This window comes from Ursus arctos, unplaced genomic scaffold, assembly GCF_023065955.2.
Source record: "Ursus arctos isolate Adak ecotype North America unplaced genomic scaffold, UrsArc2.0 scaffold_9, whole genome shotgun sequence".
In the NCBI taxonomy this organism is placed as follows: domain Eukaryota; kingdom Metazoa; phylum Chordata; class Mammalia; order Carnivora; family Ursidae; genus Ursus; species Ursus arctos.
Window position 1 is genome coordinate 57,927,708 of NW_026623111.1, and position 12,941 is coordinate 57,940,648.

Below are 12,941 nucleotides of genomic sequence, written 5' to 3' on the forward strand. Positions count from 1 at the left end.
TCTTAAAAAAAAAAAAAAGAAAGAAAATAAGTTCCTGAAAGGCAGGGTTATGTACCTGTTGTCTTCACTCCTTTATGTCCAGGACTTAACACAAAACCTGCATATACTAGGGACTCAATAAATATTTGTTAATGAACTTTTAAACTTCCGTTATTTAACCCTAGTTGCTTCCAAATCGGTTTCCACATATCAAGGGAAACCTCAGGATTTTAAAATCTCCAGAAAAAAAGAACTTCTATTGAGGAGAAGAAAATGAGGCACATACATTCCTCTCAAAAGAAAAAAAAAAGTTACTGCCACCCATGCATACTTTTGACCTTCTTTTAGGAATTTTCACATGAATATTCCTCTGTTTCACTGCAGATAACTTTTCTCTCTTTTGGTAGTTTGTGAGAGAACAGGTCGGAATGGCAACCAGAGATATCCACCAGTGTAACTGCTCACTCATTTTGTAGTTTTTTTCAGGCTTTCATTAACAACATCTATCACTTAAAAAAAAAAATCTGAGGGGCGCCTGGGTAGCGCAGTCGTTAAAGCGTCTGCCTTCCACTCAGGGCGTGATCCTGGCGATCTGGGATCGAGTCCCACATCAGGCTCTTCCGCTATGAGCCTGCTTCTTCCTCTCCCACTCCCCCTGCTGTGTTCCCTCTCTCGCTGGCTGTCTCTCTGTCACATAAATAAAAATAAAATCTTTAAAAAAAAAAAAAAAATCTGAGTCCAGTCCTCTATTTGTAAAGTTTTCCTCCATGCGAAGGCAAGACATACAGGTTTCCTGGGAAGGCTAATTATTTGGGATGTCTCTTCAAACTCTTATTCTTTAAATATCTTGGCTCATGTTCTAAACAGAAGGTTTGTTGCATGCTCTGTACATAGTAAATCCTTTAATTTCTTTAGAAAGGTCTTTCAAATTTTCCTTCACGTGGAGAATCAGATGCCCACCCTCATTCAGAATAGAGGTAGAGTTTATGCAGTAATTATAATAAAATTGTGTCCAAAATGTGTTTTAAAGTTCTGCTCCCATGTTGGCAAAGTATTTCTTGTTTTCTATAGTTCCTTTTCAGTTTTGTTTGGTGATACTTTTCTCAAATCAACATGTTGAGAAGTACACTCAGGGCTTAAATTTTAGACACAAAATGGATCGCTTATTTCCCCTAAACAACACGCTGTACACTATTTCAAATTCAGAGTTCTAGTGGACTGCCCCTGAGATCAAGGTTGGAAGCGTGTCGGGGCTGTGCCACGCAAACTCCTCACGCCGCGTGCCAATAGAAATCGCCGGTGCCAACGCGGACCTTCGATTTCCGTCCATCCTGAGCATCCGCTTACATTTTGCTGCTTGTACAGAAACTGCACTTGAAAACCATGCTTTCAGTGAATTACAACATGTTCCGAGCCCTCTTTGCATTAGCACTCTGAGAAGTGGCCTGATCGGAACCTCCTTGCTGCTCTGCCTTTGCCCTTCTGCTCACATTTCATCTCTGCGAGGCAAATTTCCTAATTCTCCAACTACTTTTTCTCTTACTCAGGATTTTCAGTGAAGTCCGCAGCGCTTCCCCACTCACCCCGTACTCCCGTCAGCCTAGCCCTCCTCCAGCCACTGCTTCTGCCTTTTGACCTCTGAGTCGCCAGGCACCTGCTGACATCAAGGGAGCGCTGACACAATCCCAGAGACCAAGGCCGTATGTATAGGTCTCTTCTGCTCCCCTGTGCTGCTTAAACCGCGGGGACTGGACCACCGGAGTGCTTAACTATCAATGTCCACTAGAATGCGCCACTCTCTGGCTGTACCATGTGATGGACCACGGATCACAGTTCTTCCTTGGCACCCCTTTGGTTTAAATAGATTAAGAGCTCATCAACATTGAGCTGTTAAAAATGGAAAAAGACCATTTAGCGCATGGGAAAAGGAACGGATAATACCCCTCAGGTAAAGTTCATCACAGGTTTTAGTATTTTTGCCCTTGTGGAGACTATGGCTTACAGCGCGTGTGGAGTACAGAGAGTGGGCCTTTACTGCCACGTCCTGGATCATGGCGTGGCGGCACTTGGCAATCCCTGGCCGAGCCAAAGGAGCAGGGTGTCATCTTGGTGAAATGGATTTAAAGCCAACTGTAGCAACCCCCAAGCTCAGAACTTTCATAATTCTCCTTAAATAATTCCTGTCCACCCAAACAGAACTGACTGCTCCTTCAACCTCTACCCTAAAAGGGAGAAATGCTTATCTCTTACCAATTTATTTCTTCTCAAGACCCAACAGAAAAATGGGAACCTGACCACCTTACTTAAAAAGACAAGTGTATTTAAAAATACTTTCTGCTGGCTGGCACTGTGGAAGACAGTACGGAGGTTCTTCAAAAAATTAAAAATAGAACTACCATATGATCCAGTAATTCCATTACTGGGTATTTACCCAAAGAATACAAAAACAGTAATTCAAAGGGATACACTCACCCCACTGTTAATTGCAGCATCATTTACAATAGCCAAACTATGGAAGCAACTTAAGTGTCCATCAACAAATGAATAGATAAACAAGATGTGGTGTATATATACATAATGGAATATTACTCAACCATAAAAAGAATGAAATCTTGCCATTTGGAACAACATGGATGGATCTAAAGAGTAGCATTAGCCAAGCAAAATAAACCAGAGAAAGACAAATACCATATGATTTCACTCATATGTGGAATTTAAAAAACAAACCAAATGAACAAAGAGGGGAAAAAAAGAGAGAGACAAACCAAAAAACAGACTCTTAAATAGAGAACCAACAGAGGGTTATTAGAAGGGAGGTTCGCGAGGGGGATGGGTGAAATAGATAAAGGGGATTAAGCGTGCACTTGTCTTGATGACCACTGAGTAATATATAGAAGTGTTGAATCGCTATGAATATGACACTGTGTGTTAACTACATGGAATTAAAATAACATTTTTAAATAAACAAATAAATGTGTTCTGCTGGCTGGGTTGCATTTCCCAGTACAAAATAATCTTGATCTTAAATAGAGCTTGAGGGGCACCCCGGGTGGCTCAGTCCGTGGAGCGTGTGACTTTTGATTTTGGCTTCAGGTCATGATCTCGGGGTCATGGAGATCAAGCCCCGTGTCGCGCTCCCCACTCAGTGCAGAGTCTGCTTGTCCCTCTCCCTCTGCTCCTACCCCCACTCTCTCTCTCTCAAATAAATAAATAAAATCTTGAAAATATAACTTGAGCCAAATTATATTATCTAAATCTGGTGTTTGCCTTTGTTTTCAGTAGATAGGAAAAACATTTACAAAGGAAAATCTCCAAAATTCAAGCTACAATCTACTTTACCTTTTTTTAAAGACCTTTAATATCTTTTATTCACAGAAGGAGGAAACCAAATGACTGATAAATATACAAAAAGAAAAAATACATAGAAAAACATGTAACCTCAGTAGTAAACAAGAAAATATAAACTAAAGCAAGATAATTTTCACCCATCAGACTGGTCAAAATGGAAATTATTAGTAATATCTGATATGGTCTGGGTGTGAGGGAAATAGACTTTCTCATACACCGTGAGTAGAAATATAAATTGGTACAGTATTTTTGGAGGACAGTTTGGCAGAATCAGTCAAAACCTAAAATGAGGCATACCTGGGGCTCCTGGGTGGCTCAGTGGGTTAAGCATCTGACTCTTGGTTTCGGCTCTGGTCCTGATCTCATGGGTTGTGAGATCGAGTCCTACGTTGGGCTCTGTGCTTAGCGAGAGTCTGCTCGGATATTCTCTCCCTCTGCCCCTTCCCCTACTTTCGGTCGCTCTCTCTAAAATAAATAAATAAATTTTTAAAAAGTAAAAATAAAGGGTGCATGGGTGGTTCAGTTGGTTGAGTGTGTGCCCTCAGCTCAGGTCATGATCCTGGGGTCCTGGGATCGAGTCCCACATCGGGCTCCTTGCTCAGCGGGGTGTCTGCTTCTCCCTCCATCCTTCCCCCCTGGTTGTGATCTCTCTCCCTCTCACACTCAAATAAATGAATAAAATCTTTTTAAAAAATTAAAATAATTAAAATAAAATTAACCATACCTTTTGTAGCTTCAACTGTCCACCTCTGGCGAGCATTGTGATTTTTTCTCCAGCATTCATTCTACATATATTTCCCTAGCTTTGTAGAAGCCAGGTGGTCCACAGGTAAACTGTCATTGGCCTAAACCAAACAGCACCATCCTGTTTCCTTTTGCTCCCATTATTAATTCAGACAAAGGAATTTAACAGAGGCCCAAGTCAATAAGTACATACCATTCCCTTGGCAACAGTGCTTGATTCACGGTGAGCAATATCCAAATTCATCTTATAATGAAGTGAAGTTTTGTCTGATGACTAGAGAAACACATTGCCTCCTCCATAAGTGAATGAAGAAGCATGTGGTTCCAGGAGTCAAATCTCCCAGAGTGTATATTATCTAAACACAAATTTCAAAAATTCATTCCAGAGCTAAATAATCATACTCGTGTGTTTATTTTAACAAACACACATGACTCTACCATTTATTGAGTGACACTGTGTATGTTCCTTAAACCTTCTAAGCCCAGTACCTTGCCTATAAAATACGACTTACATTCCTTCCTTTGTAGCATTATTATTACTATTGTCACATAGAAATCACTGTGTTAGGGGCACCTGGCTGGCTCAGTCAGAAAAGCATGTGACCCCTATCTTGGGGTCATGAGTTCAAGCCCTATGTTGAGTGTAGAGATTATGAAGAAGAAGAGGAAGAGGAAGAGGAAGAGGAGGAGGAAGAAGAAGAAGAAGAAGAAGAAGAAGAAGAAGGGGAAAAGAAGAAGAAGAAGGGGAAAAGAAGAAGAAGAAGAAGAAGAAGAAGAAGAAGAAGAAGAAGAAGAAGAAAAGAAGAAGAAGGAGGAGGAGGAGGAGGAGAAGAGGCAGAAGAGGAAGAAGAAGAGGAAGAGGGGAGAAAGAGGAGGAGGAGGAATGTGAAGATTACTTAGAAGAAGGAGGAGGAGGGGGAGGAGAAGGGGGAGGAGGAAGAGGAAGGAGAAGGAGAAAAGGAAATCACTGTGTGAAATGGTGTGGAGCAGAAATAGATAAATAAGGTATGGTTCCTAATCTTTAGAGACACAGAAAATTTAGTGGGAGTGGTGACACTGGATTATTGTACTTGCCCATGTGACTTCAGCATTGGCAGAAGAGTCTTCTGGAGTGACTCTTCTGGAGTGTCTAGGAATAACTTACTAAACAGCTTTTCTACTAAAAATATATATATAGTGGTGGCAGGGCGGGGGAGACAGATAGTAGGTATACATGTAAGCAAAAGGAATAATGATCCAAGGAAGAGGCGAAAAATAAATTGAGGAAGGAAGTAGCCAATTAGAACACTATTGTCATGGGGTGGAGGGAGAGTTTTCAATTCTAGCAGCTACATTAATGGAGATCATTTTCCAGATCTAGAGACATGGAGATAGCCGAATGGAAATAAACTCACACACACACACACACACACACACACACACACACACACAAACTCTATTCTCTGGACTGATAGAAGATCCTCCCATGGACTAGGGACAGAAAAACATGCTGAATTGAGATATTTTGGTCTCATTTCCCTTATTCTTTCTTATTTTAATTCATGTTAACCAATAACACATTTTCTAAAATTTTGCTAGAACCTTCCTCACTTCTAACAGGAGATGACCCTGCATGCCAAAGAAGAACATAAAGGATTGAATAAGGCCATGCAATTGGGGGAAAATAAAATTTAACTGAAAGCAAAAGGAAATGACATTTTGCGGATGGGTTGGTAGAGAAAATGTTCTGTGTATATACATTCAGTATCAGGTATCCACAAACATCTATAAACACAACACTCTAAATCGTGAGTTACTTACAAGTGATGACAAGTGATGTCAAGGTTTGTGGTAAGGTACTTCTCCAAAGGACTTGTTAAGAAACAAACTGTATGCTAATTACAGTTTCAAGTTTTCTCATGTCTGAAGCTATCAAAAGGAAAAATAAGGCCCTCTAAAAGCAATGAATGAAAAACATAATTTTTCATTCACATAGAGGAGTCTTAAGAGTCCATTACCAATGCAAAAACACAACACAACAATAAAGAAAAATCCACTTAGTCCAATTAATGAGGACCAGCCTTAAAGCCTTAGGAGCAGGGACCCTGCTGTTTCTAATTCCCTGCCAGTTATTCAGTTATATAGAGGAGCGCTTAGAAAACAAGTTGATGACATTTTTCAGTCTAGTCTGACTCGGAGCACAACTCAGATAAAAGAACCAATAATGAGAGAGTCACGTAAGGAGACCCATCTTCTTTGTTTCCATTTCAATAGGAAGTCAGCTATTCCAAACATGCAAGGGATTCTCAATCAGGAGATCCAAGTTCTAAGCCTCAGTCTGTCACAACTTTAACCAGGCAGTCTTTCCAAGACATGTTTCTTTATGACCAGGCTGCTTGTACCATGTGCTGTACAAGAAAACTAACTGGGCAACACCCCCAAACAAATAATCCTATTAAAATGAGCAGAAGACATGAACAGACATTTCTCCAAAGAAGACATTCAAATGGCCAACAGACACATGAAAAGATGCTCAACATCATTCATCATGAGGGAAATACAAGTCAAAACCACAATGAGATAACACCTCAAATCTATCAGAATGGCTAAAAAACAAAAAAACAAAAAGCATTAAAAACAACAAGTGTTGGCAAGGATGTGAAGGAACATTCATGCACTCTTGGTGGGAATGCAAACTGGTGTAGCCACTGTGGGAAACAGTATGGAGATTCCTCAAAAAATTAAAAACAGAACTACTATATGATCCAGTAATTCCACTACTGGGTAGTGGAAAAAAATACTAATCGTATAGAATACAATACAACGAATATAAAAATACTAATTCAAAAAGATACATGCATCCCTATGTTTATAGCAGCATTATTCACGAGAGCCAAATTATGGAAGCAACTCAAGTGTCCATCTATAGATGAACGGATAAAGCAGAAGTGGTATAGATATAAAAATGGACTATTATTCAACCATTAAGAAGAATGAAATCTTGCCATCTGTAACAACATGGATGGATCTAGAGAGTAGTATTAGTTAAGCGAAATAAGCCAGTCAGAGAAAGACAAATACCGTATGATTTCACTCATGTGGAATTTAAGACACAAAACAAACAAACAAAGGGAGAAAAAAAGACCCCAAAACAGACCCTTAAATTGAGAACAAATAGAGGGTTACCAAAGGGGAGGTGAATGGTGAAATGGGGGGGGTGAAATAGGTGAAGGGGATTAAGAGTACACTTACCGTGATGAGCACTGAGTTGTTGAGCATAGAGTTGTTGAATCACTATATTGTACACTTGAAACTAACATAACACTAGGTTAACTACACTGGAATTAAAATTAAAAACTTAATTAAAAAAAAGACAACTTGCCACCCCTGTATCCAAAGTTTCCAAAAGAGAATTAACAGATTATTTCAAATTTATTTGTTGAATTCCATATGTTATATACATTATTTGTATTCTCTTAAATAAATGCAAATAAAACCATCTATGGAGCTCAGTAAGATATAATATTTATTAATTGTAAAACATACATCCACACAGCAAGCCCATTTCCCCCCACCAGGACATACATATATTTCCTATTAGGTTTAATCATATCCTTGTAAAGAGAGCAAAGTAATCTTAAACTGAAAGAATTATTTTTGGTTCGGTAACTATAGCCTCAGTTTGCAAAATTTTCTTTTTCAGATAGTTCTGCCAAGGTTCTAACCAGATATGATCCTCGAGTCTCAACTTGCACTTACAGTAAATTATGTTTAGTTCCTTAATTCTAAAGTTCGCAAAATGTTTTAATAGGCAAAAGATACCAAAAGCAAATATAGAAATGAAAAGGTAATTAATGCTAGATCCTCAGACATTGAGGCGATATGTTCACACTGATATTTAGATAAAAATAACATCAAAATAAGCTGTAAAGCCACTTCGCTTTTAAGTATTGTCTGCTTCACACCCTGTACAGTCTGTTGGCAATGCTTTTTAAAGTAAAAATAAAATAATATCTCAATGTGAAGTATATTAATGCCTACACATGAATTTTGCCTAGCATGTTAGTCATACAAATCTGTCAAACACCTGGTCAGAGGTTAAAAATCAAGACCGAATTTTAATTGAACCACGTATAGACTTCTACATTGGAATCCCTCAATTTGCCACCTCCTGAATGTCCTGCTCTTTTGAGGACCAAGTATCTAAAGTCAGGATTTCAATATTAAGCTCCGCGGAGTAATAGAGAAAAGTGCTAGTTAAATTCTTGGGCTAAATTCCAGTCAGCGCCTTTTGGAAAAAAACAACACGTTGTTAACCGGTTAAGGCAGAAAACCCACACAAATTCTGGTCCCCTTAACAACCATTCTCTAAAACCATAAATGCAGAGTATGACCAGCAAACGAGAAACCAAAAACCTAGAGCCAAATTGGCTTAAGCTTCCCACCTGAAAGTCATGGACTCGGGCACGAGAAAAGATGTGTGGACTGTAGGTAGATAGTTTTACCCATTAATCAAGAACTTTCGGGAAGGCCAAAGTGTTTGAGGAAACGAGAAGACAGCAACACCTCTTTGTTCTGTCTGCTATCACCCTCAAACCATCAGTAGACAGGAATGAAATCTGTTAACGGTGGACATTTCCTTCCCAAAGCCTATTTGGGGGGAATTCAACAATAACTGGTCAAGAGAAAAGTAATCAGTCCAAGTAGGTCGGTAAGCCAGCTTCCCATCTCCTAATTTTATATGTATATACTTCCTTTCTCAATGACAAGCACAGTCCTCAACTTGAGGTATACCTACAAGATTCTCCTTCACCATTCTTATTTCAATCCTGTCCCTGCACGCAGCAACACTGGCACCACAGTCTTATAATACAGAGGACCATCTAAGGTCAGAGTCATACTAAATGATTAGACATAAAAGGTTTCTTTGAGCAATTTGCATTAGTGTGGTTCTTAGAAGATAGCAGAGGCCAGATTCCCATAATACAGTGATCAAACAACAAGAATCACAGAAACCAAAGACATACATCTATCCATAGAGAGCAGTTACATCTCCTTAAAGCTGAGAAACAAGCAAGCTTTTTAAATGTATATTTATAGTTAAATTAGCGTAAAGGAAACATTTTCTCTTACTGATCCTAGTTTTTAATCACCTACCTCCACCAAACCCATTCCTAAATAAATGTACACATTAATACAGATAACACAGAAAGTTCATATAACATGACCATTATAATGTTTCTTTCTCCCTTTTTAAACTCATTTTAAGTCTTGGGTAATTTTAAATGCACAATCTACTAATAGTAAATACACATTCATGTAACAAGAACCATATCACTATTCTTCCATTGGCTAGATCTTGAAATAGCAACAGTGAATTTGAAAGGTGACAGGAGGGCAGTTGGGGAGGGACTTATTCAATCTTCCTTGGAAACACTTGGAAGTTTTTGTTTTTCTTCTGCAAGGCCTTCCTCAGAAAATGTAGGCAGTTCAGAAGTAAAGGACAAAACCGTGAATCTCTCTTCGTAGGATATCAGCAGTTTGTTGCAAGAGGATGTCATCTCAAGGGCTACAGCAGAATCTAAAATCACAGGGGAACATATGCCCAAATGGTTTACATACAATCTTTCTAGAAATGGATTTCTATCTCATTTGCTTTCTCACATTGAATATAATTACAATATTGTAAATATTACACAGTCCAAGAAAACTTTAGACCATATATATCAAAAACAAGATTTTAAAGACAATCTTTAGGACAATTATGAACCGAAACTGTCATGTATAGCATATCATCTCCTTTTATGCAAATAATAACTAGTTTTGACAAAATAGATCCAAGTTTCACAGAGGCTACAGTTCATACAGTTTGTGTAATGATTTCTCTGCAAAGATTTCTCCCAGGGCCTTGGAAGGGGGACCTGTACCAGTGAGGAATTAAAACTTAAGGCTTGTTCACTTCATAGTAAATTCACATATGATGTCACAGACATTCAAAATGCTCTGTGGAGGTTAACGGATTAATTCAACAACACACTGATGAGAATGTGGGGTTTTATTATCATCACATTTTACAGGGTTAATAAGATACTAAACATTGGATGACTTGTCACACAGTAAATTACCACTCAAAAGGTCTGATTTTTGTTTTTCGTTTTTTTAGTACTAAGCAGTTATACTTCAAAGGAAGGCAATCCTGTTACCATTTAAAATTGACCTTTAATTTTTCAAATCGCTGTTGGTGCCTAGTCACTTAAGTTATTTATTCTTTTTTTCTTTAAAAACTAATGTGTAACATGTATTTATCCTGTGAGTAGGTCCACAGTGGGGTGGAAACATGTTCCAGGGGCCCTGTTTTCACTGTGGTGACACATGGTACAGGCCTGGGGCTTGCAGGGCCCTTTTTACTGTGGTGTAGCAGCAGGACAATGATAAAGTCCATTAGAAGCAAAAAATTAAAAATTAAAATAAAAATAAATAAAAGGAAGGCAATCATCTAGTATAGTGCAGATCCCTCTGTATCGGGAAAAAAGATTACCAAGCAATCATTTTGTCTTTCTTGCTTTAAAAGCCCAAAGGTTCAAATGACTGATAAGGGAGATAAGTATATATCCTTCCACAGCACTTGTCACCATAAATTCACAATACTGTATCCAATAAAATGCAGATTAGTTTAAGAGCAAGAGATGCAAGCGCTATGAAAAGAGATTCATCCCAGAGACAAATGCCACTTCTGTTTTTTTAAGTGGCTCAACTCTCTCTGTCAGGAGTTCTCATGGAATCAATCACTGGAGAACGTTTTAGCTGCAGAATTTGAACTTCAGCAAGCTACAAAATATTTCTGATGGAAGGTTACTTTGCTTTAAGTATGAGAAACCAGACATACCCAGTTCAGAACCAAAATGACTCTCAGTGCTGGTGTTCCACCCGAGGCAAATCGGCCTCCGAATCACCTGACAGGGGAGATCCTGGTACCTGTAAGTTAATACTCGAGCATTACAGATTCTCAATAATTGTAAAAGTCCCACTCCTCTGAAAACCCCAATTCTTGTTGTTCAAATACCAGATGTTTAGAATTAACGGTTCATAGCTCAGGCTGCGGGCACGGAAGAGGGTGATGAAGTAAAGAGATGTTATTCTCTGACCTCTTTGTTGATACATATGTTACAAGATATTTCTGATGTGCCGCGGTAGTACAAACCCACTCCAGCCCATCTCTCCTACTTATTACCAAACAAATAAAACCCTGTAGGAAAAATATAAAAAACAACTGAAGATTAAGGAGAGGAGTCAAAAGCTGGCAATGTGATCCTTCACATGGGGTAAATTTCCAACTTTGTTTTTCACTCCTGTGCCTTTGCCCAAAAGGCAGGCCCTAGTCTCAGAGTAATGAAGAAGTACAAGAGGTCAGAAGTCTGAAAGAAACTCCCTTGTTATCCCAGAGAAACCAGGAAAAAGGGTCCCTGCAGGCCAGAAAGTATAGGGGGTGAGGGGGATGGTCCTGGAGGGAAGACAATTAGGGGAGGTGACCCTCTAATTCTGTGTATAGACCCACAGGAGTCTCAGCCCAGTTCCTGAAGCATGCATGCATGGGCTAGCCCCACGAGCACAGCAAAGGCTTGGCAGAACTGAACTGAGATTTGAATTACCTGCCAAGTGTCCAGCTAACCCCTGAGCCACATAAGCACAGGACAGATGCAAACTATGATATAAAGATTTAGAGAACTGAGATTTGAAACACGTTTCACAGGAGATAAGGCAGAATTTATAGTGTGAACAAAACTTGGATGACTGCCTGCTAAAACAAAAATTTCAACATTCTCCAGAGGAATATAAAGGATTATAACAGGACCCAAAGGCTACACAACATTACATTCACAGTTTCCAAGATACAGTCAAAATCATTGGCCATAAAAAGATACAGCGGAGCGCCTGGGTGGCTGTCAGCTAAGCATCTGCCTTCGGCTCAGGTCATGATCCCTGGGTCCGGGGATCAAGCCCCCGTCCTTGCCAGGCTCTCTGCTCAGCAGGGAGCCTGCTTCTCCCTCTCCCTCTGCTTGCCATTCCCCCTGCTTGTGCTCTCTCTCTCTGCCAAATAAATTTTAAAAATCTTAAAAAAAAAAAAAGATCCAGGAAAGTATGATCAATTCTCATGGGAAAAGGTAATCAACAGATACCAATCCTGAGATGGCCCAGATGTTGGGACTTTATAAACTTAGGTAAGTTATATAGATAGATCGGAAGAGAGACAGAAAGAGAAATGGACTTTAAAGAAGTAATATAACTATGTTACATGAGGTAAAATAAAACATACTTAAAATGAATGAAGAAACAGGAATTCCTAGCAGAGAAATATAAGCCCTAAAAAAGAACCAAGTAGAGATTTTAGGACTTAAAAATACAGTACCTGAAATTTGATAGAAGAGGTGAGTTTATAAATCAAGAAGCTCAGCAAATGCCAAACAATATTCATTCAAAGAAAACAATGCTTAGATGCATCATATCCAAACTAATGAACACGAAAAGATAAAGATAAAATCTTAAAAGCAGCTAGACAGGGGCGCCTGGGTGGCGCAGTCCTTAAGCGTCTGCCTTCGGCTCAGGGCGTGATCCCGGCGTTCTGGGATCGAGCCCCACATCAGGCTCCTCCGCTGTGAGCCTGCTTCTTCCTCTCCCACTCCCCTGCTGTGTTCCCTCTCTCTCTGGCTGTCTCTCTGTCACATAAATAAATAAAATCTTAAAAAAAAAAAAAGCAGCTAGACAAAAATGAAACATTACATACAGGTGAACAATTCAAATGCCTTAAAATGTCTCACCAGAAATCAGACAGATCAGAAGATAAAGGAATGATGTCTTTATAATCCTGGAAGAAAAAATTTTAAAAAGCAACC

General features: G+C 39.2%; 1 protein-coding gene across 2 annotated transcripts in view; it reads right to left on the reverse strand.

Annotated features, from left to right (window-relative positions):
• Positions 1–7,553: 7,553 nt before the first annotated feature.
• CDKL2 (cyclin dependent kinase like 2) overlaps positions 7,554–12,941 on the reverse strand; it is a 42,736-nt gene continuing 37,348 nt past the window's right edge. For both annotated transcript variants that reach the window (XM_026509950.4, XM_057309830.1), the window contains 2 exons: positions 10,937–11,025; positions 7,554–9,631 (listed from right to left, as the gene is read on the reverse strand). In XM_026509950.4, the coding sequence (XP_026365735.3) occupies positions 10,960–11,025 (66 nt within the window). In that variant the 3' untranslated portion in view covers positions 7,554–9,631; positions 10,937–10,959. The remainder of the gene's footprint in view (positions 9,632–10,936; positions 11,026–12,941) is intronic.